This window comes from Bufo gargarizans, chromosome 4 (genome assembly GCF_014858855.1).
Source record: "Bufo gargarizans isolate SCDJY-AF-19 chromosome 4, ASM1485885v1, whole genome shotgun sequence".
Classification (NCBI taxonomy): Eukaryota; Metazoa; Chordata; class Amphibia; order Anura; family Bufonidae; genus Bufo; species Bufo gargarizans.
In genome coordinates, this window is record NC_058083.1 from 401,021,228 (window position 1) to 401,046,324 (window position 25,097).

General features: G+C 42.0%; 1 protein-coding gene across 5 annotated transcripts in view; it reads right to left on the reverse strand.

The window, feature by feature from the left end:
* GPATCH11 (G-patch domain containing 11) overlaps positions 1–25,097 on the reverse strand; it is a 116,257-nt gene that overhangs the window by 83,030 nt on the left and 8,130 nt on the right. For 3 of the 5 annotated variants that reach the window (XM_044290114.1, XM_044290119.1, XM_044290115.1), the window contains one exon: positions 17,352–17,578. In XM_044290114.1, coding sequence (XP_044146049.1) covers positions 17,352–17,578 — 227 coding nt within the window. The remainder of the gene's footprint in view (positions 1–17,351; positions 17,579–25,097) is intronic. The other 2 variants (XM_044290117.1, XM_044290118.1) reach the window with 1 other exon arrangement.

The following is a 25,097-nucleotide window of genomic DNA, read 5'->3' on the forward strand; positions in this document are numbered from 1 at the left end:
GTCAAACATGTGACAGATTGGTTCTGTCTGTGAAGACAAACTATAATACAGCAATAAAATGTTACTATAAACTGAGCTTTTTCACCTGAGCAAAATGAACTACTGTGCACACAGGAAGGAGACTACAGTACAGCACTGCCCTTAAAGGGAACCTGTCATCAACTTTATGCTACCCTCACTAAGGGCAGCATAAAGTAGAGACAGGCGAGTTGATTTCAGTGGTCATCATTTAAAAGTTAAAAGTAAGCGGTTGCCGAGAACCAACATTACAATCATTGCAGACTAGGCCTGGAAAAGAGTCACAGCCACCTGAGAAGAGTCATGGTTAGTCATAAATTCCTGCTCTCCCCACCTACCTGCTGATGATTGAAAGTCTTCCATCTAGTTTTCTCCCTTTCTCTCTAGGATAGACCTGCCAATCAATCAGCAGATGGGCGGGGAGAGAAGGAGATTATGAATAACCAGGACTCTTCTCAGGTAGATTTGACTCTTTTCAAGGCCTGAGCTGCAATGATTATGATGCTGGTTCTCAGCAACCACTTACTTTTAGCTCATGAGTGACAGACCGCTGACATCAGCATTTCTGTCACTATTTTATGCTGCCCTCAGAGAGGTCAGCATAACGTTGATGACAGATTCCCTTTAAAGCACTGCAACAAACACATCTGACTTATTACTAGCCAGAAGAAACTACTTTTTAGAATAAGGGCTTCATCACACTAAAGCACACCGTTACCGACACATTACAATGCACACATGTATATAAAGACATAACAATTACAACATTTAATACATATCTCATGACCAAAAGTATGTAGCCACCTGGTCATCACATGCAAATTTTCACCAGAATTGTGACCTTAACCCCTTCAGGACCCTGCCATTTTTCCCCTTAAAGGACCAGGCCAAATTTTGGAATTCTGACACGAGTCACTTTATGTGGTAATAACTTTGGAACACTTACTTATCCAAGCCATTCTGAGATTGTTTTCTCGTGACACATTGTACTTCATGAAAGTGGTAAATTTATGTGGATTTTTTTTTTAAATTTTCTAAATATGAATTTCTCAGCTTTTAAGGCAGATAGTGATACCTCACAAAATAGTTATTACTTTACATTTCCCATGTCTACTTTATGTTGGCATCATTTTGTAGATGCGATTTTATTTTTTAGGACGTTAGAAGGCTCAGAATTTTAGCAGCAATTCTTAATTTTTTTAAGAAAATTTCCAAAACCATTTTTTTAAGGACCAGTTCAGTTCTGAAGTCACTTTGCGGGGCTTACATAGTGGAAACCACCCACAAATGACCCCAATTTAGAAACGACACCCCTTCACACCTGTAAAGTTATTCAAAACTGATTTTACAAACCTTGTTAACCCTTTATGTATTTCATAAGAATTAAAGGAAAATCGAGATGGCATTTTTAAAATTTCACCTTTTTGGCAAATTTTCCATTTTAATCCATTTTTTTCCTGTAACTCATCAAAGGTTAATAGTCAACCAAAACTTAAAATCTATTACCCTGATTCTGCGATTTACAGAAACACCCCATATGTCGTAAACTGCTGTAAGGGCACATGGCAGGGTGTAGAAGAAAAGGAGCACACAGTATGGTTTTTAGAGGGCTGATTTTGCTGGACTGGTTTTTAGATACCATGTCCCCTTTGAAGCGCCCCTAATGCACCCTACAGTAGAAGCTCCCAAAAAGGGACCCCTTTTTGGTAACTACAGGATAAGGTGACAGTTTTATTGATACTATTCTGGGTTACATATGATATTTAATCGCTCTATATTACGTTTTTTGTTAGGCAAGGTAACCAAAAAAGGCCATTCTGGCACAGTTTTTATTTTTTGTTTTTTACAATGTTCATCAGACAAGTTAGATCATGTACTATTTTTGTAGAGCAGGTTGTTACAGAGGCGAATATATCAAGTTTGTCTACTTTATTTGTTTGTTTGACTTTTACATAATAAAGCATTGTAAAAAAAAAAAATAGGATGGGAGAAAGCTCCCTCCCTGTTAACCCTTTCCATACAGCGGCTTGGAAGGGGTTAAACGGCTGACATCGGTGCCAGCATCGATGTCGGCTGTTTCAAGCAGAGTGTCAGCTGTATGCTGACACTCAGCTAACCGCTCCGGCCACCCTGAAATGGGGCACATCAGGAGCTGCGGGGGCGGGGGGTGAAGCAATAAAATAAATAAATATATATATATATATATATATATATATATATATATATATATATATATATACACACACACACACACAGTACAGACCAAAAGTTTGGACACACCTTCTCATTCAAAGAGTTTTCTTTATTTTCATGACTATGAAAATTGTAGATTCACACTGAAGGCATCAAAACTATGAATTAACACATGTGGAATTATATACATAACAAAAAAATGTGAAACAACTGACAATATGTCATATTCTAGGTTCTTCAAAGTAGCCACCTTTTGCTTTGATTACTGCTTTGCACACTCTTGGCATTCTCTTGATGAGCTTCAAAAGGTAGTCACCTGAAATTGTCTTCCAACAGTCTTGAAGGAGTTCCCAGAGATGCTTAGCACTTGTTGGCCCTTTTGCCTTCACTCTGCGGTCCAGCTCAACCCAAACCATCTCGATTGGGTTCAGGTCCGGTGACTGTGGAGGCCAGGTCATCTGGCGCAGCACCCCATCACCCTCCTTCATTGTCAAATAGCCCTTACACAGCCTGGAGGTGTGTTTGTGGTCATTGTCCTGTTGAAAAATAAATGATGGTCCAACTAAACGCAAACGGGACACGGTGGTTGGAACCAAAGATCTCAAATTTGGACTCATCAGACCAAAGCACAGATTTTCACTGGTCTAATGTCCATTCCTTGTGTTCTTTAGCCCAAACAAGTCTCTTCTGCTTGTTGCCTGTCCTTAGCAGTAGTTTCCTAGCAGATATTCTACCATGAAGGCCTGATTCACACAGTCTACTCTTAACAGTTGTTCTAGAGATGTGTCTGCTGCTAGAACTCTGTGTGGCATTGACCTGGTCTCTAATCTGAGCTGCTGTTAACCTGCGATTTCTGAGGCTGGTGACTCGGATGAACTTATCCTCCACAGCAGAGGTGACTCTTGGTCTTCCTTTCCTGGGGCGGTCTGCATGTGAGCCAGTTTCTTTGTAGCGCTTGATGGTTTTTGTGACTGCACTTGGGGACACTTTCAAAGTTTTCCCATTTTTTCGTACTGACTGACCTTCATTTCTTAAAGTTATGATGGCCACTCATTTTTCTTTACTTAGAATTTGTATTATGGCAAGAAAAAAGCAGCTAACAGTCTATTCAGTAGGACTATCAGCTGTGTATCCACCTGACTTCTCCACAACGCAACTGATGGTCCCAACCCCATTTATAAGGCAAGAAATCCCACTTCTTAAACCTGACAGGGCACACCTGTGAAGTGAAAACCATTTTAGGTGACTACCTCTTGAAGCTCATCAAGAGAATGCCAAGAGTGTGCAAAGCAGTAATCAAAGCAAAAGGTGGCTACTTTGATGAACCTAGAATATGACATATTTTCAGTTGTTTCACACTTTTTTTTATGTATATAATTCCACATGTGTTAATTCATAGTTTTGATGCCTTCCGTGTGAATCTACATAGTCATGAAAATAAAGAAAACTCTTTGAATGAGGTGTTTCCAAACTTTTGGTCTGTACTGTGTGTGTGTGTATGTATACACATATATATATATATATATATATATATATATATATATATATATATATATATATATATATACATACATACATACATACACACACACACACACACACACTGCCCATCCCCCCCAAAAAAGTCACCAACCAAAATATTTTGTTGGACCGCCTTTAGCTTTGATTACGGCACGCATTTGCTATGGAATTGTTTCGATAAGCTTCTGCAATGTCACAATATTTATTTCCATCCAGTGTTGCATACATTTTTCACCAAGATCTTGCTTGCATTGATGATGGTAGAGTCTGACTGCTGCACAAAGCTTTCTCCAGCACATCCCAAAGATTCTCAATGGGGTTAAGGTCTGGAAACTGTGGTGGCCAATCTGTGTGTGAAATTGATGTCTTATGCTCCCTGAACCACTCTTTCACAATTTGAGCCAGATGAATCCTGGCATTGTCATCTTGGAATATGCCCGTGCCATCAGGGGAGAAAAAATCCATTGATGGAATAACCTGGACATTCAGTATGTTCAGGTAGTCAGCTGACCTCATTCTTGGAGCACATACTGTTGCTGAACCTAGACCTGACCAACTGCAGCAACCCCAGAGCATAGCACTGCCCCCACAGGCTTGTACAGTAGGCACTAGGCATGATGGGTGTATCACTCCATCTGACTCTCTTCTTACCCTGATGCGCCCATCACTCTGGAACAGGGTAAATCTGGACTCAGACCACATGACCTTCTTCCATTGCTCCAGAGTCCAATCTTTATACTCCCTAGCAAATTGAAGCCTTTTTTTTCTGGTTTGCCTCACTGATTAGTGGTTTTCTTATGGCTACACAGCTGTTCAGTCCCAATCCCTTGAGTTCCCTTCGCAATGTGCATGTGGAAATGCTCTTACTTTCACCATTAAACATAGCCCTGAGTTCTACAGATTTTCTTCAATTTGATTTCACCAAACATTTACGTGATCGCCCATCAGTAGTTTCTGCAATCTCTTTAGATGTTTTCTCTGCTTGATGCATGCCAATGATTTGACCCTTCTCAAACAGACTAACATCTTCTCCACGACCACAAGATGTGTCTTTAGACAAGGTTGTTTAAGAAATGAGAAGCAACTCATTGCACCAGTTGGGGTTAAATAACTTGTTGCCAGCTGAAAGATAATCGCCCATGCAGCAATTATCCAATAAGAGGCTCATAACTATTTGCTTAGTTAAATCCAGGTGGCAACTTTTTTTTTTTTGGGACAGGCAGTATATACATATTTAACAAGGTTCTGATCCCCACAGTCACGGACTGTGGGGATCAGAACCTTTCAGCTGGCATTAGGATTGTGCGATTGGCTAGTCTGTACAGACTAGCCAATCGGAGCGATCGCCGGCCCGGGACCGCCCTCATTGGTCCCGGGCCGGTTAGCTGAAATCCCTGGCTGTGTGTAACAGCCAGGGTCTCAGCGCTGTGACCATGTCTGCAGACATGGTGACAGTTTAAAGCCATGACGTGTATATTTGTCATGGAGCTTTTAAACGATGCAGGCATCTCTGAAATGGCAGGAATCGGAGATAGCTCCAGTCCCAGCTGTTAAACATATTAGATGCCACAGTCCCCATCTTGGCAGGTAGACAGAGGGAGGGAGCCCCCTCAGTTTTCATAGATGCCCTCAAAACCTAATCACACAGTGCTTATGTATTGCCATGACTATATGGCACAGCATAATAGACCAGTAAACCATTATTAAATATTGTAAACCAATGCATTATTAAAGTGATGAAAAGCATTGTGACATCCCCTAGTAGGGCTAAAAAAATAATAATAAAGGTTAATAACATTTACAAAAAAAAAAGTAAATAACTTTAATCACTAAGGCTCATGTACCTCAATCTCGTTCTGCAATAAACAAGCCCACATATGGCTACATGGCTTTTGGAATAAAGCAGTATAAATATATATATATTTTTTACATGAGATGTGCTATTATTATTGTGCAAAAGTAGTAAAAAAAAATAACGGTATATTTGGTATCACCTTCATTGTATTAACCCATAAAATCATAAAACTCCAATTCCAAATAAGTTGGGACGAGTATAATATGTAACGCATATCAGATGCAGAAAGTAAGACATTTTACCATTTCATGAAAAAAATTAACTCACTTAGGGTACTGTCACACTAGCGGCAGGACGGATCCGACAGGCCAGGCTGTTCACCCTGTTGGATCCGTCGTGCCGCTATTTCGCCATGACGCTGGACTGCCGCTCCGTCCCCATTGACTATAATGGGGACAGGGGCGGAGCTCGGGCGCAGTACGGCAGTGCACGGCGAGAGGCCGGTGGACTAAAAAGTCGGACATGCAGTACTTTTAGTCCGGCGGCCTCTCGCAGTGCACTGCCGTACTGCATCGGAGCTCCGCCCCCCTGTCCCCATTATAGTCAATGGGGAAGGAGCGGCAAAAGCTCTTAAAGCTGAACAGTATATAGAGGTTTTAGAACAACATACAATCCCATCCAGGCAATGTCTTTTTTAGGGAAAGCCTTGTATATTTCAGCAAGACAATGCTAAGCCACATACTGCATCCATCACAACAGCATAGCTCCACAAGAGTCTGGGTGTTGAACCGGCCTGTCTGTGGTCCAGACCTTTCACCAATAGAAAACTATTTTTGGTGCATCATGAAACGAAAAATCCAGCAAAGACCCAGGACTGGGGCAACATTCCTCTCCCACAATCCAGCAATTGGTCCCCTCACTTCCCAGACATTTACAAACTGCTGTTAAAAGAAAAGATGCTACATAATGGTAGACATGGCCCTGTCCCAACTTTTTTTGAGATGCGACGCTGCTATTAAGTTCTAAATGAGTTAATTTTTGTTCATGAAACAGTAAAAAAGTATAACTTTTATTATGCGATATGTGTTCTATGAAATATGATCTATTGTGAATAAAAGGTGAGCGTTGCAAACACTGCATTCCAGTTTTATTTACATAGTGTCCGAACATTTTTGGAATTGGGGTTGTAAAAGTAACATGCCAGTTATGCTGCACAGCCATAAATGTAATGCGCAAAAAACAATGGAGGAATTGCTCGCCCCATCATTACTACTCCCAAAAAAGGTTAATAAGGCCTCGTTCACATCACCGTTTCTCCTTTCCATTCTCCGGCTCAGTTGAGGAGCAGGAGAAAGGAAAGGACGGATTCTGCAGATAACCGAGACCTAAATGAGCGTAACAGAGCCTAAAGAACCCATAGACTATAATGGGATCCGTTTGGTGTCCGCTCAGAACATGATTTTTGAGCGGAGACAAAAGTCCTGCGACCACTAGAATAAAAGTAACCAGCTATTTATACTACACAATGACCAGCACTAAACCTCTATGGCACCAGAGAGTGGACAACTCCCCCATCCTAATGGAGCTGCAGGTCGAGCAAGCACCCTGAAACTCTATTCATTCACTATGGGTCAGAGTAGAAAAAAAAAGAAGAAAACAAACAAACAAAAACCAAAATAGAGATTAACCCCTTCAAGCGACAGCCAGTTTGGACCAAATGCCAGAGCCCCATTTTTTAAGTCAGTTTATCTGGTAATAACTTTGGAACGCTTTTACATATCCAAGACATTCTGAGACTGTTTTCTCATGACACATCATACTTTATGTTAGTGGTGAATTTTAGCTGATACATTTTACCTTTATGCATAAAAAAAAATCCAAAATTTGCAGAAAATTCGGAAAGATTCTTTATTTTCAAAATTGAAATTTTCTGCTTTTAAGACAGACAGTGATACTCCATAAAATATTTATTACTTTACATTCCCCGTATGCCTACTTTACGTTACCATCACTTTTTAAATGTCATTTTATTTTATTCTGGAAGTTAGGAGGCTTAGAAGCAAAATTAAAAAAATTAAGAAAATTTCCAAAACCCACTTTTTTAACCCCTTAAGGACTCAGCCCTATTTCACCTTAAGGACTTGGCCATTTTTTGCAAATCTGACCAGTGTCACTTTAAGTGCTCATAACTTTAAAACGCTTTGACTTACCCAGGCCGTTCTGAGATTGTTTTTTCGTCACATATTGTACTTCATGACACTGCTAAAATTGGGTCAAAAAAGTGAATTTTTTTGCATAAAAAAATACCATATTTACCAAAAATTTAGAAAAATTAGCAAATTTCAAAGTTTCAGTTTCTCTACTTCTGTAATACATAGTAATACCCCCAAAAATTGTGATGACTTTACATTCCCCATATGTCTACTTCATGTTTGTAGCATTTTGGGAATGATATTTTATTTTTTGGGGATGTTACAAGGCTTAGAAGTTTAGAAGCAAATCTTGAAAATTTTCTGAAATTTACAAAAACCCAATTTTTAGGGACCACTACAGCTCTGAAGTCACTTTGCGAGGCTTACATAATAGAAACCGCCCAAAAATTACCCCATTCTATAAACTACACCCCTCAAGGTATTCAAAACTGATTTTACAAACTTTGTTAACCCTTTAGGTGTTGCACAAGAGTTATTGGCAAATGGGGATGAAATTTGAGAATTTCATTTTTTTGCCTAATTTTCCATTTTAACCCATTTTTTCCACTAACGAAGCAAGGGTTAACAGCCAAACAAGACTGTATCTTTATTGCCCTGACTCTGCCGTTTACAGAAACACCCCATATGTGGCCGTAAACTACTGTACGGGCACACAGCGGGGCGTAGAGTGAAAGGTGCGCCGTATGGTTTTTGGAAGGCAGATTTTGCTGGACAGTTTTTTTGACACCATGTCCCATTTGAAGCCCCCTGATGCACCTCTAGAGTAGAAACTCCATAAAAGTGACCCCATCTAAGAAACTACACCCCTGAAGGTATTCAAAACTGATTTTAGAAACTTTGTTAACCCTTTAGATGTTGCACAAGATTTAATGGAAAATAGAGATACAATTTCAAAATTTCACTTTTTTGGCAGATTTTCTATTTTAATATTTTTTTTCCAGTTACAAAGCAAGGGTTAACAGCCAAACAAAACTCATTATTTATGGCCCAGATTCTGTAGTTTACAGAAACACCCCATATGTGGCCGTAAACTACTGTACGGCCACACAGCAGGGCGTAGAGTGAGAGGTGCGCCGTTTGGTTTTTGGAAGGCAGATTTTGCTGGACTGGTTTTTTGACACCATGTCCCATTTGAAGCCCCTGATGCACCCCTAGAGTAGAAACTCCATAAAAGTGACCCCAACTAAGAAACTACACCCCTCAAGGTATTCAAAACTGATTTTACAAACTTTGTTAACCCTTTAGGTGTTGCACAAGATTTAATGGAAAATAGAGATACAATTTCAAAATTTCACTTTTTTGGAAGATTTTCCATTTTAATATTTTTTTTCCAATTACAAAGCAAGGGTTAACAGCCAAACAAAACTCATTATTTATGGCCCTGATTCTGTAGTTTACAGAAACACCCCATATGTGTTCGTAAACCGCTGTACGGGCAAACGGCAGGGCGCAGAAGGAAAGGAATGCCATACGGTTTTTGGAAGGCAGATTTTGCTGGACAGTTTTTTTTGACACCATGTCCCATTTGAAGCCCCTCTGATGCACCCCCAGAGTATAAACTCCAAAAAAGTGACCCCATTTTAGAAACTAGGGGATAGGGTGGCAGTTTTGTTGGTACTAGTTTAGGGTACATATGTTTTTTGGTTGCTCTATATTACACTTTTATATGTGGCAAGGTAATAAGAAATAGATTTTTTGGCACTTTTTTTTTTTTTGTTATTTACAACATTCATCTGACAGGTTAGATCATGTGGTAATTTTATAGAGCAGGTTGTCACGGACGCGGCGATACCTAATATGTATACAATTTTTTTTATTTATGTAAGTTTTACACAATGACTTCATTTTTAAAACAAAAAAAATGTTTTAGTGTCTCCATAGTCTAAGAACCATAGTTTTTTCAATTTTTGGGCGATTATTTTAAGTAGGGTCTCATTTTTTGCGGGATGAGATGACGGTTTGATTGGCCCTATTTTGGGGTGCACATGACTTTTTAATCGCTTGCTATTACACTTTATTGTGACGTAAGATGACAAAATGGCTTTTTTTACACCGTTTTTATTTTTATTTTTTTACGGTGGTCACCTGAGGGGTTAGGTCATGTCATATTTTTATAGAGCCGGTCGATACGGACGCGGCGATACCTAATATGTATACTTTGTTTTATTTATTTAAGTTTTACACAATGATTTTATTTTTGAAGCAAAAACATCATGTTTTAGTGTTTCCATAGTCTGAGAGCCATAGTTTTTTCAGTTTTTTGGCAATTATTTTGGGTAGGGTATGATTTTTGTGGGATGAGATGACGGTTTGATTGGTACTATTTTGGCGTACATGCGACTTTTTTGATCACTTTTATTACCTTTTTTGGGAAGTAAGGTGGGCAAAATTTCAATTTCCTAATAGTTTTTTTTTTTTTTTTTTATGGCGTTCACCGTGCGGGGAAAGTAACATGACCGTTTTATAGATCAGGTCATTACGGACGCGGCGATACCAAACATGTGTAGGGAATTTTATTTTTTTCATTTTTATTCAGTGATAAATGTGTTTTTTTGATTTTTACTTTTTTTTCACTTTTTTTTGACCCAGACCCACTTGGTTCTTGAAGATCCAGTGGGTCTGATGTCTGTATAATACAGTACAGTACAATATATATTGTACAGTACTGTATTTTACTTACACTTTGTCTGAACAGATCTATGCTTTCAGCACAGATCTGTTCAGAACCATGGACAGCAGGATGCCTGAGACGGCGTCCTGTTGCCATGGGAACCTTCCCCGTCTGCTCAGTAGTGGTCAGAACTGCGCAGACGGGGAAGGGTAAGGACGGGGCTTGGGGGGCTGCCTGGGAGCTCTCTCCCTCTCCATTCGGGGGGGCTGCAAAGACACTGCAGCCCCCCGATGGGAGAGGGAGGGAGCTACTTCTTACTGTTAACTTTTTCCATACAGCGGTCCGTACGGACCGCTGTATGGAAAGGGTTAAACGGCTGACATCGCATCACCGATGTCAGCCGTTTATACCAGGGTGCCAGCAATGTGCTGGCACCCTGGTATACCCACTCTACACCAACGAATTTTCAAGGGGAGGCGGGCGGGGGATCGCGATCCCGCCTGCCGCACCGCCCGCCTCCCGCACCGCCCCCACCGCCCACAACTCCCCCCCTGCACCACCCGCCGGCCAAAAATCATGCAGGGGTGCAGGGGGGAGGTAAAATCTATATTTGAGGTACACTAAAGTTTCTGATCCCCGCGGTCAGGGACCGCAGGGGTCAGAAACTGCAAAAAGCGCAGCAAACCGCAGGTCTGAATTGACCTGCGGTTTGCGGCGATCGCCGATAGGGGGGGGTCACATGACCCCCCCTGGCGTTGTCACAGGATGCCGGCTGAATGATTTCAGCCGGCATCCCGTTTCCATTAACCCCCGCGGCGCCGGAATCTGCATTTAAAGTTAGGACGTACCGGTACGCCCTGAGTCCTTAAGGACTCGGGAAATAGGGCGTACCGATACGCCCTGCGTCCTTAAGGGGTTAAGGACCATTTCAGTTATGGAGTCACTTTGTGGGACCTACATAGTAGAAACCACACATAAATTACCCACATTTTAGAAACTACACCCCTCAAGGTATTCAAAACTTATTTTACAAACCTTATTAACCCTTTAGGTGTTCCACAAGAATCAAAGCAAATTGGAGGGGAAATTTCATTTTTTTGTTCAGATTTTCCATTTAAAGCCAATTTTCCTGTGACACAGCAAGGGTTAACAGTCAAATAAACCTCAATATTTATTAACCTGATTCTGCAGTTTACAGAAACACCCCATATGTGGTTGCAACCTGCAGTATGGGCGCATGGCAGGGTGCAGAGAGAAAGGAGCGCAGTATGGTTTACGGAAGGCAGATTTTGCTGGTATTGTTTTCAGGTTACATTTGAAGAGACCCTGAGATACCCCTAGAAAGAAAATGCCAAAAAGTGACCCCATTTTGGAAACTACACTCCTCAAGGAATAAATCTAGCGGTGAAGTGAATGTTTTGACCCAACAACCGTTACATGAAATTAAGAAACACATGGCTGTAAAAATGAAAAATACATTTTTATTTCCAATATAGCCCCAAATTTTTCATTTTCACAAGAGGTAACAAGAGAAACTGCACCCCACAATTTGTTATGCATTTTTTCCAGAATACGGGAACACCATATATGTGGTCATAAACTGCTGTTTGGGGACACGGTAGCACTCAGAAGGGAAGGAGCAGCATCTGGATTTTCTAACATGTAATTTGCTGAAATTAGTTTAGGGCCCATAACATTTTTATTTTTGTGTGAGGGCTTATTTTTTGCGGGACAGGCTGTAGTTTTTATTGGTATTCTTTTTTTTACATATGTATTTTTGATCACTTTTTATACCATTTTTTGTGGAGGTAAAGTAGGCAAAAAAATGTATTCTGTCAGTGTTTTTTATTTTTTATGGGGTTCCTCTTGTGGTAAATATTGTACGATTATTTTATTCTGTGGGTTGATACGGTTATGGCGATACCAAATTTATATCGCTTCTTTTATGTTTTACTACTTTTTCAGCATAAAATCCCTTTTGTGTTAAAAATAAATTATATTTTGCATCACCATATACTAAAGTCCAAAACATTTGTATTTTTTCACCAATGTAGCTGTGTCGGAGCTTGTTTTTTGCGAGACAAATTGTAGTTTCTATATTTCTTTTTGATCACTTGTTTTTTTTTTTGTGGACATGAGGGGACAAAACCAGCAATTCCGTCATTTTGTCTGCATTATTTTTACGGCGTTCACCGCGCGGGATTAGTAATATGATACTTTGATAGATCAGGTCGTTACGGACGCGGCGATACCAATAGAGTAGTTTTTTTATTAAAAAATTTTTAATGACATAAATGAACGGATATGAGAAAAGACAATTTTTATTTTATTAATTTTAATTTTTTTACTCCCCCCCCCCCTTTTTTATTTATCAAGACCCATCTGGATCTTGAAGATCCAGTGGGCCTGATAACTATGCAATGCACTGTATAGTGTCTATTACAGTTAGACTAAGGGTACTTTCACACTAGCGTTATTCTATTCTGGTACCGAGTTCCGTCCTAGGGGCTCAATACCGGGAAAAAACGTTTCAGTTTTATTCTAATGCATTCTGAATGGAAAGCATTCCGTTCAGTATGAATCAGGATGTCTTCAGTTCAGTTCCTCTTATGGAATTTGGCCGGTAAAAATACCACAGCATGCTATATCGGAACACTTGCCGGAATGCCTTATCCAGCATTAATTTTCATTGAAATGTATGAATGCCGGATCAGGTACAAAGTGTTTTTCAGACTGACACAAGAAGAGACTGATCCGGAATTTCAATGCATTTGTCAGACGGATCTGCATCCGGATCTACAAATGATACCCATTTGCATACGGATTTCCGGATCAGCCTTAGATACATGGCAGCCCCGACACCTTTGCAAGGCGTCTGGTTGCCATGGTAACCGTCGGGCCGCTGTCATTGCAGCAGCGGCGGCGGCCCGATAGAAGAGAGAGGGAGCTCCCTCCCTCTCAACCCCATGGATGCCGCGGGCAGCTACGGACTGCGGCATCTATGAGGTTAAACGGCCAAGATCAGTGCCAGCACCGATTTCGGCCCTGGCAGCAGAGTGTTAGCTGTAAGTTACAGCTAACACTCTCTGCTGATGGCAGCGGCTCCGTTCCTGAGCTGCTGCCATCACAGTGAAGCCTGCTACATGGGGCAATGGCGGCATCTGGAGGCATATGGGGGGCATTATCAGAGGCACTGGGGGGCCACAGACATGATCAGGTGCACTGGGGGCACACAAGGGGTCTTACCTGATTTCAGGCTGCGAACTCCAGTGTGTAGATCATAGCCTGAAACAAGCATTTTAACACTAAAGCGCTCCGATTGGTTAGTCTGTCACAGCCCCGGTAAGCAGTTTGGATGTCACTGTACAACCATATGCAGCAAGTCACTTGGTAAAATTCAATCATACTTATAAAGGGGTTGCCCAGGATTTATTTATTTTTTTAAACCCCTCAACCATTGGGCCCTGTGAAGAGAACTATACTTGACTGCTCCCAACTGCTCTATTTAGGCTCGGTTTCTCTCTCTCTGGTCCTGCCTGTAAACTTTCAGCATGAACAGTCACATCCGCCGCTACAGCCGTGACCAGAGATCTGTCACTTAGGGATATGCCACCACTGAGGCCAGTCATTGGCTGCAGTGATGCACGTGACCTTGTCCATGCAGAAAGCTTGCAGACAAAGACCAGAAGTCTGGAGAGGATAACCTGGAAGCCATGGATCGGCGAGGAACAGTTAGGTGTAGCCCTATTCACAGGTCCTGTTGTGAGGGAGATTAAAAGGGTTGTCCAGGATTTTTTTAAACATTTTAAGTGATATTCAAGGATTTTATTACTGATGACCTGTCCTTAGGAAAGCCATCTATATACAATCGTTAGGGGTTTGACCCTTCACACCCCCCACCAAGCACCTGTTTCAGAGAAACTCCAACACTAGAACCACACAGCTCCATCCATTGTGTAATGGAGCAGGTAACCACAAAGCTGCTCCCATTAAAAGTAAATGGGAGCAGCGCTGCATTTACAAGCTCTGTCCACTGCACAATGGATGGGGCTATGTAGTCCTTGTGCCAGAGCTACTCTGAGGCAGCTCAATGGTGGGGGTGTGGAGGGTGAACCCCTGGATGATCATATATTGATAAATTATCTTGAGGACAGGTCATCAAAAATAAAATCCTGGACTACGCCTTTAAGCCGCTTTACAAAGTCATTTTTAGCCAGTATATTAGATCAGCATCTTTAAGTCAAAACCATGAGTGGAACCTACAGAACGAAAAGTATTATGGGAAGATTTGTGTCTCCTCAGTGTTTTGGACCACTCCTGGTTCTGGCTTACAAATACTGATTTTGTGAAAAAGAACTGATCGTGTAATAGCGGTCCTGATGTCCTTTATTCTGCGGCTCAATACGATTACGACGATACCAAATTGTTATTATTTTTTTTACTAATTTTACCTTTGCACTGACGTTTTCTGGCAGCCATAGCTTTTTTATATTTCTGTCTACAGAGCTATATGGGGTCTTGTTTTTTCCAAGCTTTTATGGGTACCATTTGTGGGGTACATACAACTTTTTGATCCCTTTTTCCCCACAAAAAAAATTTGAATAACGTGATCAAAAATGGAGAGCCATGTTTTTGTTTTTTGTTACATCATACATTACACAGAATTTTTTTTATATATTCAGACATTTTTGGGTGCTGCGACACCTGTTATATATATTTTTTTATTGTTTATATATTTTAATATGTAAAATTGGGAAGTCCCAGAGTGGGACATAAATAAAGTTGAAAAAAAAAAAAAATCAAAAAAATTAAGTTTCAAGTAAAAAAAATAAAAATGCCCTTTTCCTCTGATTTTATAATAAAAAAAACACACATATTAGATATCACCGCCTCTAGAAATATATCACATGATCCACCCTTCCGATAAACACCAGAAAAATAAAAACAGTGCAAAAAAAAATACTATTTTTTGTCACCTTACATCACAAAAATTGCAACACCAAGCGATCAAAAAGGCGTATGCCCCCCAAAATACTACCAATCGTCACCTCATCCTGCAAAAAATGAGACCCTACCTAATATTAAATCGGTCAAAAAATAAAAAATAAATTACTTTCAGACAATGGAGACAATAAAATATGATTTATTTGCTTCAAAACTACTATTATTGTGTTAAAGTGAAATAAATGAAATGAAGTAGTAGACATATTAGGTATTGCCACGCCTGTAACAACCTGCTCTATAAAAATATCACATGACCTAACCCCACAGGTGAACACAGTAAAAAATTATTTCAAAAAAAATTAAAACAGTGCCAAAAACACAATTTTTTGGTCACCTAACATCACATAAAGTGTAACACCAAATGATCAAAAAAAAATAGTACCAATCAAACAGTCACCTCATCCTGCAAAAATGAGGCCCATCCTAAGACAATCGGTCAAAAAATAAAAAAGCTATGGCTATGGAGACACTAAAAACATTTTTTTTTTTGTTTTGAAAATGCTATTATTGTGTAAAACTTTAATAAATAAGAAGTATACATATTAGGTATTGCCACGTCCGTAACAATCTGCTCTATAAAAAAATAAAAAATAAATGTCTCATGACCTAACCCCTAATGTCTCATGACCTATTTTTACAGGTGAACGCTGTAAAAATAAATAAAATAAAAACTGTGCCAAAACTACCAATTTTTTGGTCACCTTGCCCCAAAAAGTGTAATAATGAATGATACAGTATGTACCCAGAAATGGTACTAATAAAAATGTCAACTCTTCCTGCAAAAAACGAGCCCCTGCACAAGACAATTGGCAAAAGAAAATCCCAAAATATGGCGTTCAGAAAATGGAGACACAAAAACTTTTTTTTTTTTTCAAAAATGCTTTATTATGTAAAACTGAAACAAACAAAGAAAGTAGACATATTTGATACAATTACGTCCGTAACAACCTGCTCTATAAGAATAGCACATGATCTACGCTGTCAGATGAATGTTGTAAAAAATAAAAACGGTGCCGAAACAGCCATTTTTTGGTTACCTTGCCTCACAAAAAATGTAATCTAGGAGCAATTAAAAATCATATTTACCCCAAAATAGTACCAATAAAACTGGCACCTTATCCCCTTGTTTCCAAAGTGAGGTCACTTTTGGGGATTTTCTACTGTAAGGGTGTATCAGGGGGGCTTTAAGTGGGACATGGCATCTAAAAACCAGTCCAGCAAAATCTGCCTTCCAAAAACCATATGGCGCTTCTTTTCTTCCTGCCGTGTGCCCTTACATTAGTTTACAACCACATGTGGGGTGTTTCTGTAAACCGCAGAATCAGAGGAATAATTATTGAGTTTTGTTTCTCCGTTAACCCTCGATATGCTAAAGAAAGAAAATTGAATAAAATGGAAAATCTGGCAAAAAAGTGAAATTTAGAAATGTTATTTCTATTTTCCTTTAATCTATTTTCACGCGTTCTGCGTTGCGTGAAAAATGCAGCATGTTCTATATTTTGCGTTTTACACGCAGCCCTGTCCCAATAGATGTGAATGGGGCTTCAGTGAAAAACGCATTGCATCCGGAAGCAAGTCCGGATGCAATGCGTTTTTCAGTGATGGTTGCCAAGAGATGTTGTTTGTAAACCTTCAGATTTTTATCACGCGTGTGAAAAACGCATCAAAATGCATTGCACCCGGGCGTAAAAAACTGAACAACTGAAGGCAATCGCAGATAAAACTGACTGAACTTTCTTGTAAAATGGTGCGAGTTTCCCTGAACGCATCCTGACACAATCCGTATCGTTTGTGTGAATGAGGCCTTAGGCCAGATTTAGACAGGTGAGTTAGTTCACTGCGAGAAGCACACTCATGAGGGAGTGCGATTTCCCATCCTGAACTTTGCTCTTGTATACACGTTGTAACATTGTATATCGGGTTGAATATCGGTTGGCATATTGCATTATGTATGCTATAAGACAATAACAAAATAATACAAATAATAGAACTTTACCTTTCTTGCCAAGCGCTTGACCTTTTTTATACCCCATCTTCTGAAGTAATGCAAAGCCCTTGTTTTCATAGCTCAGCGCCTCATTGAGCACAGTTTCTCTTCTTTCATTTTCCACCTCTTTCAAGCTCTTCTGTCTGTTCTTAACATTACTTTCCTTTTGCTTCTCTTCCTTCTGGTAAGATTCTTTGACTCTCCTTGGAACAGGGACTCCTGGTCTCACATCCTGTCTGGTATAGAAGTAAACACATGCGCACTTTAGAAAATGTTTCATTTTCCCAGCAATTTTATTTTATTACAAAGTCAGAGTTCAAAAATACAAAGTCTAATACAAAATTCACATAACCAGTAATATACAATACTTAAAGACAGTGCTACAGTTTTAAAGTAATCTATTCCATCTTGTAAGTTTCACAGCTCCTCATCAGACACAATAAATTTAACTCAGACTTACCGTAGTCGTTGTCCAACTAAATCAACTTGACCCCCCCCCCATACTGGTTGTCTCGCTAGACCCATAGGTAGCCCCCCAATGGGGATATGTTATCTTAATATCTCTCCTCTCCCCCCCCCCCCCCCCCACCAGACGAAGGCAGTGTTTCATAACAGCTAATTATCATTACCACTCTCTTGCAATAATGACTCTCGCAAACCATAAGGCCTCTTTCACACGGCCGTTGCGGGAAAAGGTGCGGGTGCGTTGCGGGAACATGCGTGATTTTTCAGCGCGAGTGAAAAACATTGTAATGCGTTTTGCACGCGCGTGAGAAAAATCGGCATGTTTGGTGCCCAAACCCGAACGCTTGGGATCGGTGTTCTGTAGATTGTATTAATCTAATCTAAAATAATTGCATTCTGAATACAGAATGAATAGTACAATAGCGCTGGGGGGGTTACATATTATTATTTTTTTTAACTCACCTTAATCCACTTGCTCGCGCAGCCAGCATCTCTTCTGTGCTGTGTACAGGAAAAGGACCTGTGGTGATGTCACTCCGATCATCACATGGTCCGTCACATGATCCATCACCATGGTAAAAGATCATGTGATGGACCATGTGATGACCAGAGTGACGTCACCACAGGTCCTTTTCCTGTACACAGCACAGAAGAGAAGCCGGACTGCGTGAGCAAGTGGATTAAGGAGAGTTAAAAAATAAAATTAAAAAATGTAACCCCTCCAGCCCTATTTTACTATGCATTCTGTATTCAGAATGCTATTATTTTCCCTTATAACCAGGTTATAAGGGAAAATAATAAAGATCGGGTCCCCATCCCGATCGTCTCCTAGCAACCATGCGTGAAAATCGCACCGCATCTGCACTTGCTTGCGGATGCTTGCGATTTTCACGCAGCCCCATTCACTTCTATGGGGCCTGCGTTACGTGAAAAACACACAAAATAGAGCTTGATGCGATTTTCACGCAACGCACAAGTGATGCATGAAAATCACCGCTCATGTGAACAGCCCCATAGAAATGAATGGGTCCTGATTCAGTGCGGGTGCAATTCGTTCAACTCACGCATTGCACCCGCGCGGAAAACTCACACGTGTGAAAGGGGTCTAAGGCCTCTCATCCAAACCTTTTTTTTTTCTTTTTTCCCCCGAACTGATAGCAGAATACAGCCCAACACAGCCACATCCAAATCCAGCGGAAGGGCACCAGAGACTCCACACTCAGAACCCGGAAAACCTCCCTCCAGTAAGATTGCACTTCTGGGCAGCTCCATATCATATGTATATAGTCGGCAGCCTCTTTTTTACATTCCCTACAGTTTGATTTTCGTTCTTTATAAATACTACTTAACAGTAATGGAGTCATATATTCTATGAATAATATTAAAATAAATAACCCTGAGGTTGCTAGAAATCGTTGCTCTCTATATATATTCCCCCATTCTAATGTGCTTGATCCTATATCCTTCACCCATTTTCCCTCACTTTTAAACTTTACTATTTTTCCCAACCCTTACCTTATTATTCTATAAACCTGTGAGATAGTCACCTTAGTTGTCGTATATTGATAACAAAATTCAATAAACTCATATTTTACAGTAGTAAAGTATTCCTTATTTTGTGTAGCTTTAAATGCGTGTTTTAATTGGTGGTACCGGAACAGACTCATTAAGTCCAACTCTATTCCGGGACATAACTCTTTTTCACAGTAATTAATACAGTGCGACTAATACAATTTTTTTTTTTTTAAGTAGTAAAAAAGAACAAAAATCTTCTGCATGAGGTCATGAAAACTCGTCTTGTTGGGGTCCATTTACACGTCCGCAAGTGTTCTGCGGTCCACAAATTGCGGATCCGCAAAACATGGACACCCGCCATGTGCATTCTTGTCTTCCGGACAATAATAGGACATGTTCTATTTTTTTTGTGGGGTCGCGAAACGGAAGTGCGGATGCAGACAGCACATCTTTTGCAGCCCCATTGAAAATGAATGGGTCCGCACCCGTTCTGCAAAATTGCGTAACGGATGCGGACCCATTTTGCGGACGTGTGAATGGACCCCCACAAAATGGGTCAGCATCCAAAACAGGTGCGGACCTATTAATTTTCAATTGGGCCGCAAAAGATGCGGACAGCACACAGTGTGCTGTCCGCATCCGCACTTCCGTTCCGCAGCCCCGCAAAAAAAATTAAAATAGAACATGTCCTATTCTTGTCCGCAGACACGGACAAGAAAAGGCATTTCCATTATAGTGCCAGCCATGTGCAGTCCGCAAAATGCGGAACGCACATGGTTGGTGTCCGTGTTTTGCGGATCCGCAATTTGCGGACGCCAAAACAGTTGCGGACGTGTGAATGGACCCTTAGAGTGCAGAAGTGTGTGCTACAGAACTAACTAAATTATAAATGTCCATGTGACAGTTCCTTTAGTAGGAAGATCAGGAAAATCAAGGATGCTGGCTAACCCATCAAGAAGAATTCCAGCGTCTCTAACATATTATTCAGATAAGACTTTATTATTTATAGCATCCATGCCTTATGAAGGCCGTACTGGTCTCTTCTTAAGGATAATACACCTTAGACCTCATGCACACGACCGTTGTGTGTTTTGCGGTCCGCAAAACACGCATGGCGTCCGTGTGAGTTCCACAATTTGCGGAATGGCACGGACAACCATTGATTAACTGCCTATTCTTGTCCGCAAAACAGACAAGAATAGGACAGGTTATATTTTTTGGCGGACCACGGAACGGAGAAAAAAACTGTGGCTCGAATGCGGACCAAAACGATGGTCGTGTGCATGAGGCCTTAGGGTATGACCACAAGGAGTGGCCCCTGTGGACGAGTACCACTCAGCCATGTGAGCCACAGCTGCATTGTTTCTTAAGACTTCATTGGTAATGGCCACGTGTAGCCAGATGTAAGCTAATTTAGGTATCGATTAGCTATGTGTTAACAAGGTCAATTCCAGATGTCCAATTTTGTATCCATCTTGGATTCTTTCCTATAATTTCCCAGACGTGAATATTGGAGATAGTGATGTAAGTTACTTATCTGTAATGTATTCATTCATTTGCAATACTATGAAAATAGTATAGCTTAACATATTATACTGCATTGCAAATTGTTTTATTAATAAGGCAATAGAGACTTGCCATAGAGCTGTTTTGAAATTCAACTTGAATTCACCATTGCTCTTAGGCCTCATGCACACGGACGTTTTTTTTCACGGTCCGCAAAACGGGGTTCCGTTGGTCCGTGATCCGTGACCGTTTTTCCGTCCGTGGGTCTTCCTTGATTTTTGGAGGATCCACGGACATGAAAAAAAAAGTCATTTTGGTGTCCGCCTGGCCGTGCGGAGCCAAACGGATCCGTCCTGAATTACAATGCAAGTCAATGGGGACGGATCCGTTTGATGTTGACACAATATGGTGCCATTTCAAACGGATCCGTCCCCATTGACTTTCAATGTAAAGTCTGGAGTTCTGTTATACCATCGGATTGGATTTTTCTCCAATCCGATGGTATATTTTAACTTGTAGCGTCCCCATCACCATGGGAACGCCTCTATGTTAGAATATACTGTCGGATATGAGCTACATCGTGAAACTCATTTCCGACAGTATATTCTAACACAGAGGCGTTCCCATGGTGATGGAGACGCTTCAGGTTAGAATATACAAAAAAAACTGTGTACATGACTGTCCCCTGCTGCCTGGCAGGTGCTGCCAGGCAGCAGGGGGCAGACCCCCCCCCCCCTGTTTTTAACTCATTGGTGGCCAGTGGGCCCCCCCTCCCCTGTTGTTAACTCGTTGGTGGCCAGTGTGCGCAACCCCCTCCCTCCCTCCCTCTATTGTAATAATAGCATTGGGGCCAGTGTGCGCGCCCCCCCAACCCCCCCCCCCCCCCTCCCTCCCTCTATTGTAATAATAGCATTGGGGCCAGTGTGCCCCCCCCCCCCCCCCGATCATCGGTGGCAGCGGAGTAGAAGATTCATACTTACCTGGCTGCTGGCTGCTGCGATCTCTGTGTCCGGCCGGGAGCTCCTCCTACTGGTAAGTGACAGGTCTGTGCGGCGCATTGCTGTCACTTACCAGTAGGAGGAGCTCCCGGCCGGACGCAGACATCGCAGCAGCCAGCAGCCAGGTAAGTATGAAAATCTTCTACTCCGCTGCCACCGATGATCGGGGGGGGGGGGGGGGGTGCGCACACTGGCCCCAATGCTATTATTACAATAGAGGGAGGGAGGGGGGGGGTGGGGGGGTTGGGGGGGTGCGCACACTGGCCCCAATGTATTAAAACAATAGAGGGAGGGAGGGGGGTGTTGGGGGGGCGCGCGCACACTGGCCCCAATGTATTAAAACAATAGAGGGAGGGAGGGAGGGGGGTGCGCACACTGGCCACCAACGAGTTAACAACAGGGGAGGGGGGGGCCGCACAATGATATTCAAACTGGGGAGGGGGGGGGGGTCTGCCCCCTGCTGCCTGGCAGCCCTGATCTCTTACAGGGGGATATGATAGTACAATTAACCCCTTCAGGTGCCGCACTATCATATCCCCCTGTAAGAGATCGGGTGCTGCCAGGCAGCAGGGGGCAGTCTTGTACACAGTTTGTAGTGTATTCTAACTAGAAGCGTCCCATCACCATGGGAACGCTTCTGTGTTAGAATATACTGTCGGATCTGAGTTTTCACGAAGTGAAAACTCAGCTCTGAAAAAGCTTTTATGCAGACGGATCTTCGGATCCGTCTGTATGAAACTAAAACCTACGGCCACGGATCACGGACACGGATGCCAATCTTGTGTGCATCCGTGTTCTTTCACGGACCCATTGACTTGAATGGGCCCGTGAACCGTTGGCCGTGAAAAAAATAGGACAGGTCATATTTTTTTCACGGCCAGGAAACACGGCTCACGGATGCGGCTGCCAAACGGTGCATTTTCCGATTTTTCCACGGACCCATTGAAAGTCAATGGGTCCGTGAAAAAAAACGGAAAACGGCACAACGGCCACGGATGCACACAACGGTCGTGTGCATGAGGCCTTAGGCTGTAATATATGTAACCGCTGGTCACAGTCTCGGCCTGCTATTGGCTGCACCCCCCTGTCGCACGATGTTCTGACCAGTGCCACAGGGAGATGCAGCTGCAGCCGTGCAGGGATCCAGAGAGACGTGGGTGCCGGGGAGCAGGTAAGTATGCACTAGAGGAGGGGCCCAGGCATTCTGGGGGTCATTATAGGGATTGGATAACCCTTGATAGAGCTATCCCCTGGGTTTCGGTCCAAATCTGTCCTGCGGGATATAAAGAGGACTTCGGAGTATTATTGGATTAATGCAGACGTGATTTCTCTGTGCACAATTTTTTAACCACCAATAAAGAGGGGTTCTTTTGCAAGTTGCCGGGGAATCAATGGGCGCAAAGTTCTCTCTCTCTTTGGCCAATATATTTATGGCCTGATAGGAGGGGAGTTTTTTTGTTTGCATCAAGCAATCCCTTTGTTACAAGCTTGATCTGGTTTGGCTGCTACATCTACAACTAGTGTTGAGCGAACTTGTGGTTTCAAGTTCGGCGTACAAGGTTCGGGTTATCTAAGAATTCTGTTATGGATTCCGCTACTATGGGCCATAACTTATGGTTCGTGGTAGAGGAATCCATAATAGAATTCTTTGATAACCCGAACCTTGTATGCCGAACTTGAAACTACAAGTTCGCTCAACACGGTCGACGAACGGACCTTCACTTGATTGGAGCGATGGGGTGGCCACACCGGAGGTTTACAGTGTCATACCATACTTCTAGAACCCCCTCCTTAGACCATGGCCTCTTTCACATGTTAAGTATTTGGTCTGCATTTTTAAGTCAAAACCAGGAGTCGGTCCAAAACAGAAGGGGCACAAATATTTCTGTGGTACCTTTTTTCTGTAGGTTCCACATCTGGTTTTGGCTTACAAATACTGACCATGTGAAACAGTCCTAAAGAAGTATAAAAGCGTCTCACCAGTACTAGGATATGGATCACGTGGGTGCACAATCTAAATGGCTGCCTGAAAAATCCAAAGCAAGACTAATAGAGAGTATAAAGAGAATAGCTGGCACTCTCATGAGCTGGACAGCAATGTAGAAATATACATATCATATCAACCTAATAGATGTAAACTTCCTGATTGATGGCATAAGAAATAAGAATTAAACGGAAAATATGTATAAAACGGTGGCTGGATCCCAGCTGTATGCATGCCGCCATTTTTTTTTTTTTTAAACTCCTATAGAAACGTCCTATCCTTTTTTGCAAAACGGACAAGAATAGGACATGTTCTATCTTTTGTGAACCAGTGAAATGGACAAACAGATGCGAACAACACACTGTGTGCCCTCCGCATCTTTTGTTGCTCCAATGAATGGGTCCACATTTGATATTCTTGTGTATGGGTCCTAAATGTGTCCACTCATCAGTGGTTTTCCACTCACCATGGGTCAGTGGGAAAATCAAGGAGATATGCACCACCGTGATGCTGACCAAACACTCCCACTGAAGTCTATGGGTCAGTGATTAACCACTCCGTGTTCAGTCAGGGATTTGCACAGACCATAGGTAGGAGATGCTCTGGAATTGAGAAGCATGTACACACTGAACTCAATTGCATAAAAAAAAACGAAGTAAGGCCTTATGCATTCGGCCGTTGGGCAGCCGTGGCCGTATTGCGGCCCGCAAACGGCGGGTCGGCAATCCACGGCCACCGGCCGTGTGCACCCCGCATCACAGACCCATTCACTTGAATGGGTCCGCAATTCCGGAGATGCGGAACGGAGTCACGGAATGGAACAGCGGAAGCATTAGTGCTTCCGTGGTGTTTCTTTCCGTTGTTCTGCACCGCAAATAAATATGACGTATCAAGTTGAACGGGCCGGCCCGCTGCACGGAACTGCCGCACAACGGCCGTGTGCATGAGGCCTAAACCATCAGTTTTTTCCTTGAACAGACCCCGATTCATTCCGTATCGCTCGTGTGAACAGGGCTGTGGAGTCGGTAGATAAATGCTCCGACTCCGACTCCTCAGTTTTTGGTTTTTCCAACTCCGACTCCCCGACTCAGACTCCTCTGTATTTAATATGCGAATGTATTTTATACATTCCTTGAAGGAAAGAAAGAAGTTCTTCTAAGCTCTTCTAGCACAGAGAGGTAGTTGGGCAGAAGCTGCTGCCTTCTCCTTTGTGTGCTGATCTTCTGCTGAAGATAGGGCAGTGGGAGGATCCAGGAAGGGACATTTATTTTTAAAACATGATTTCCC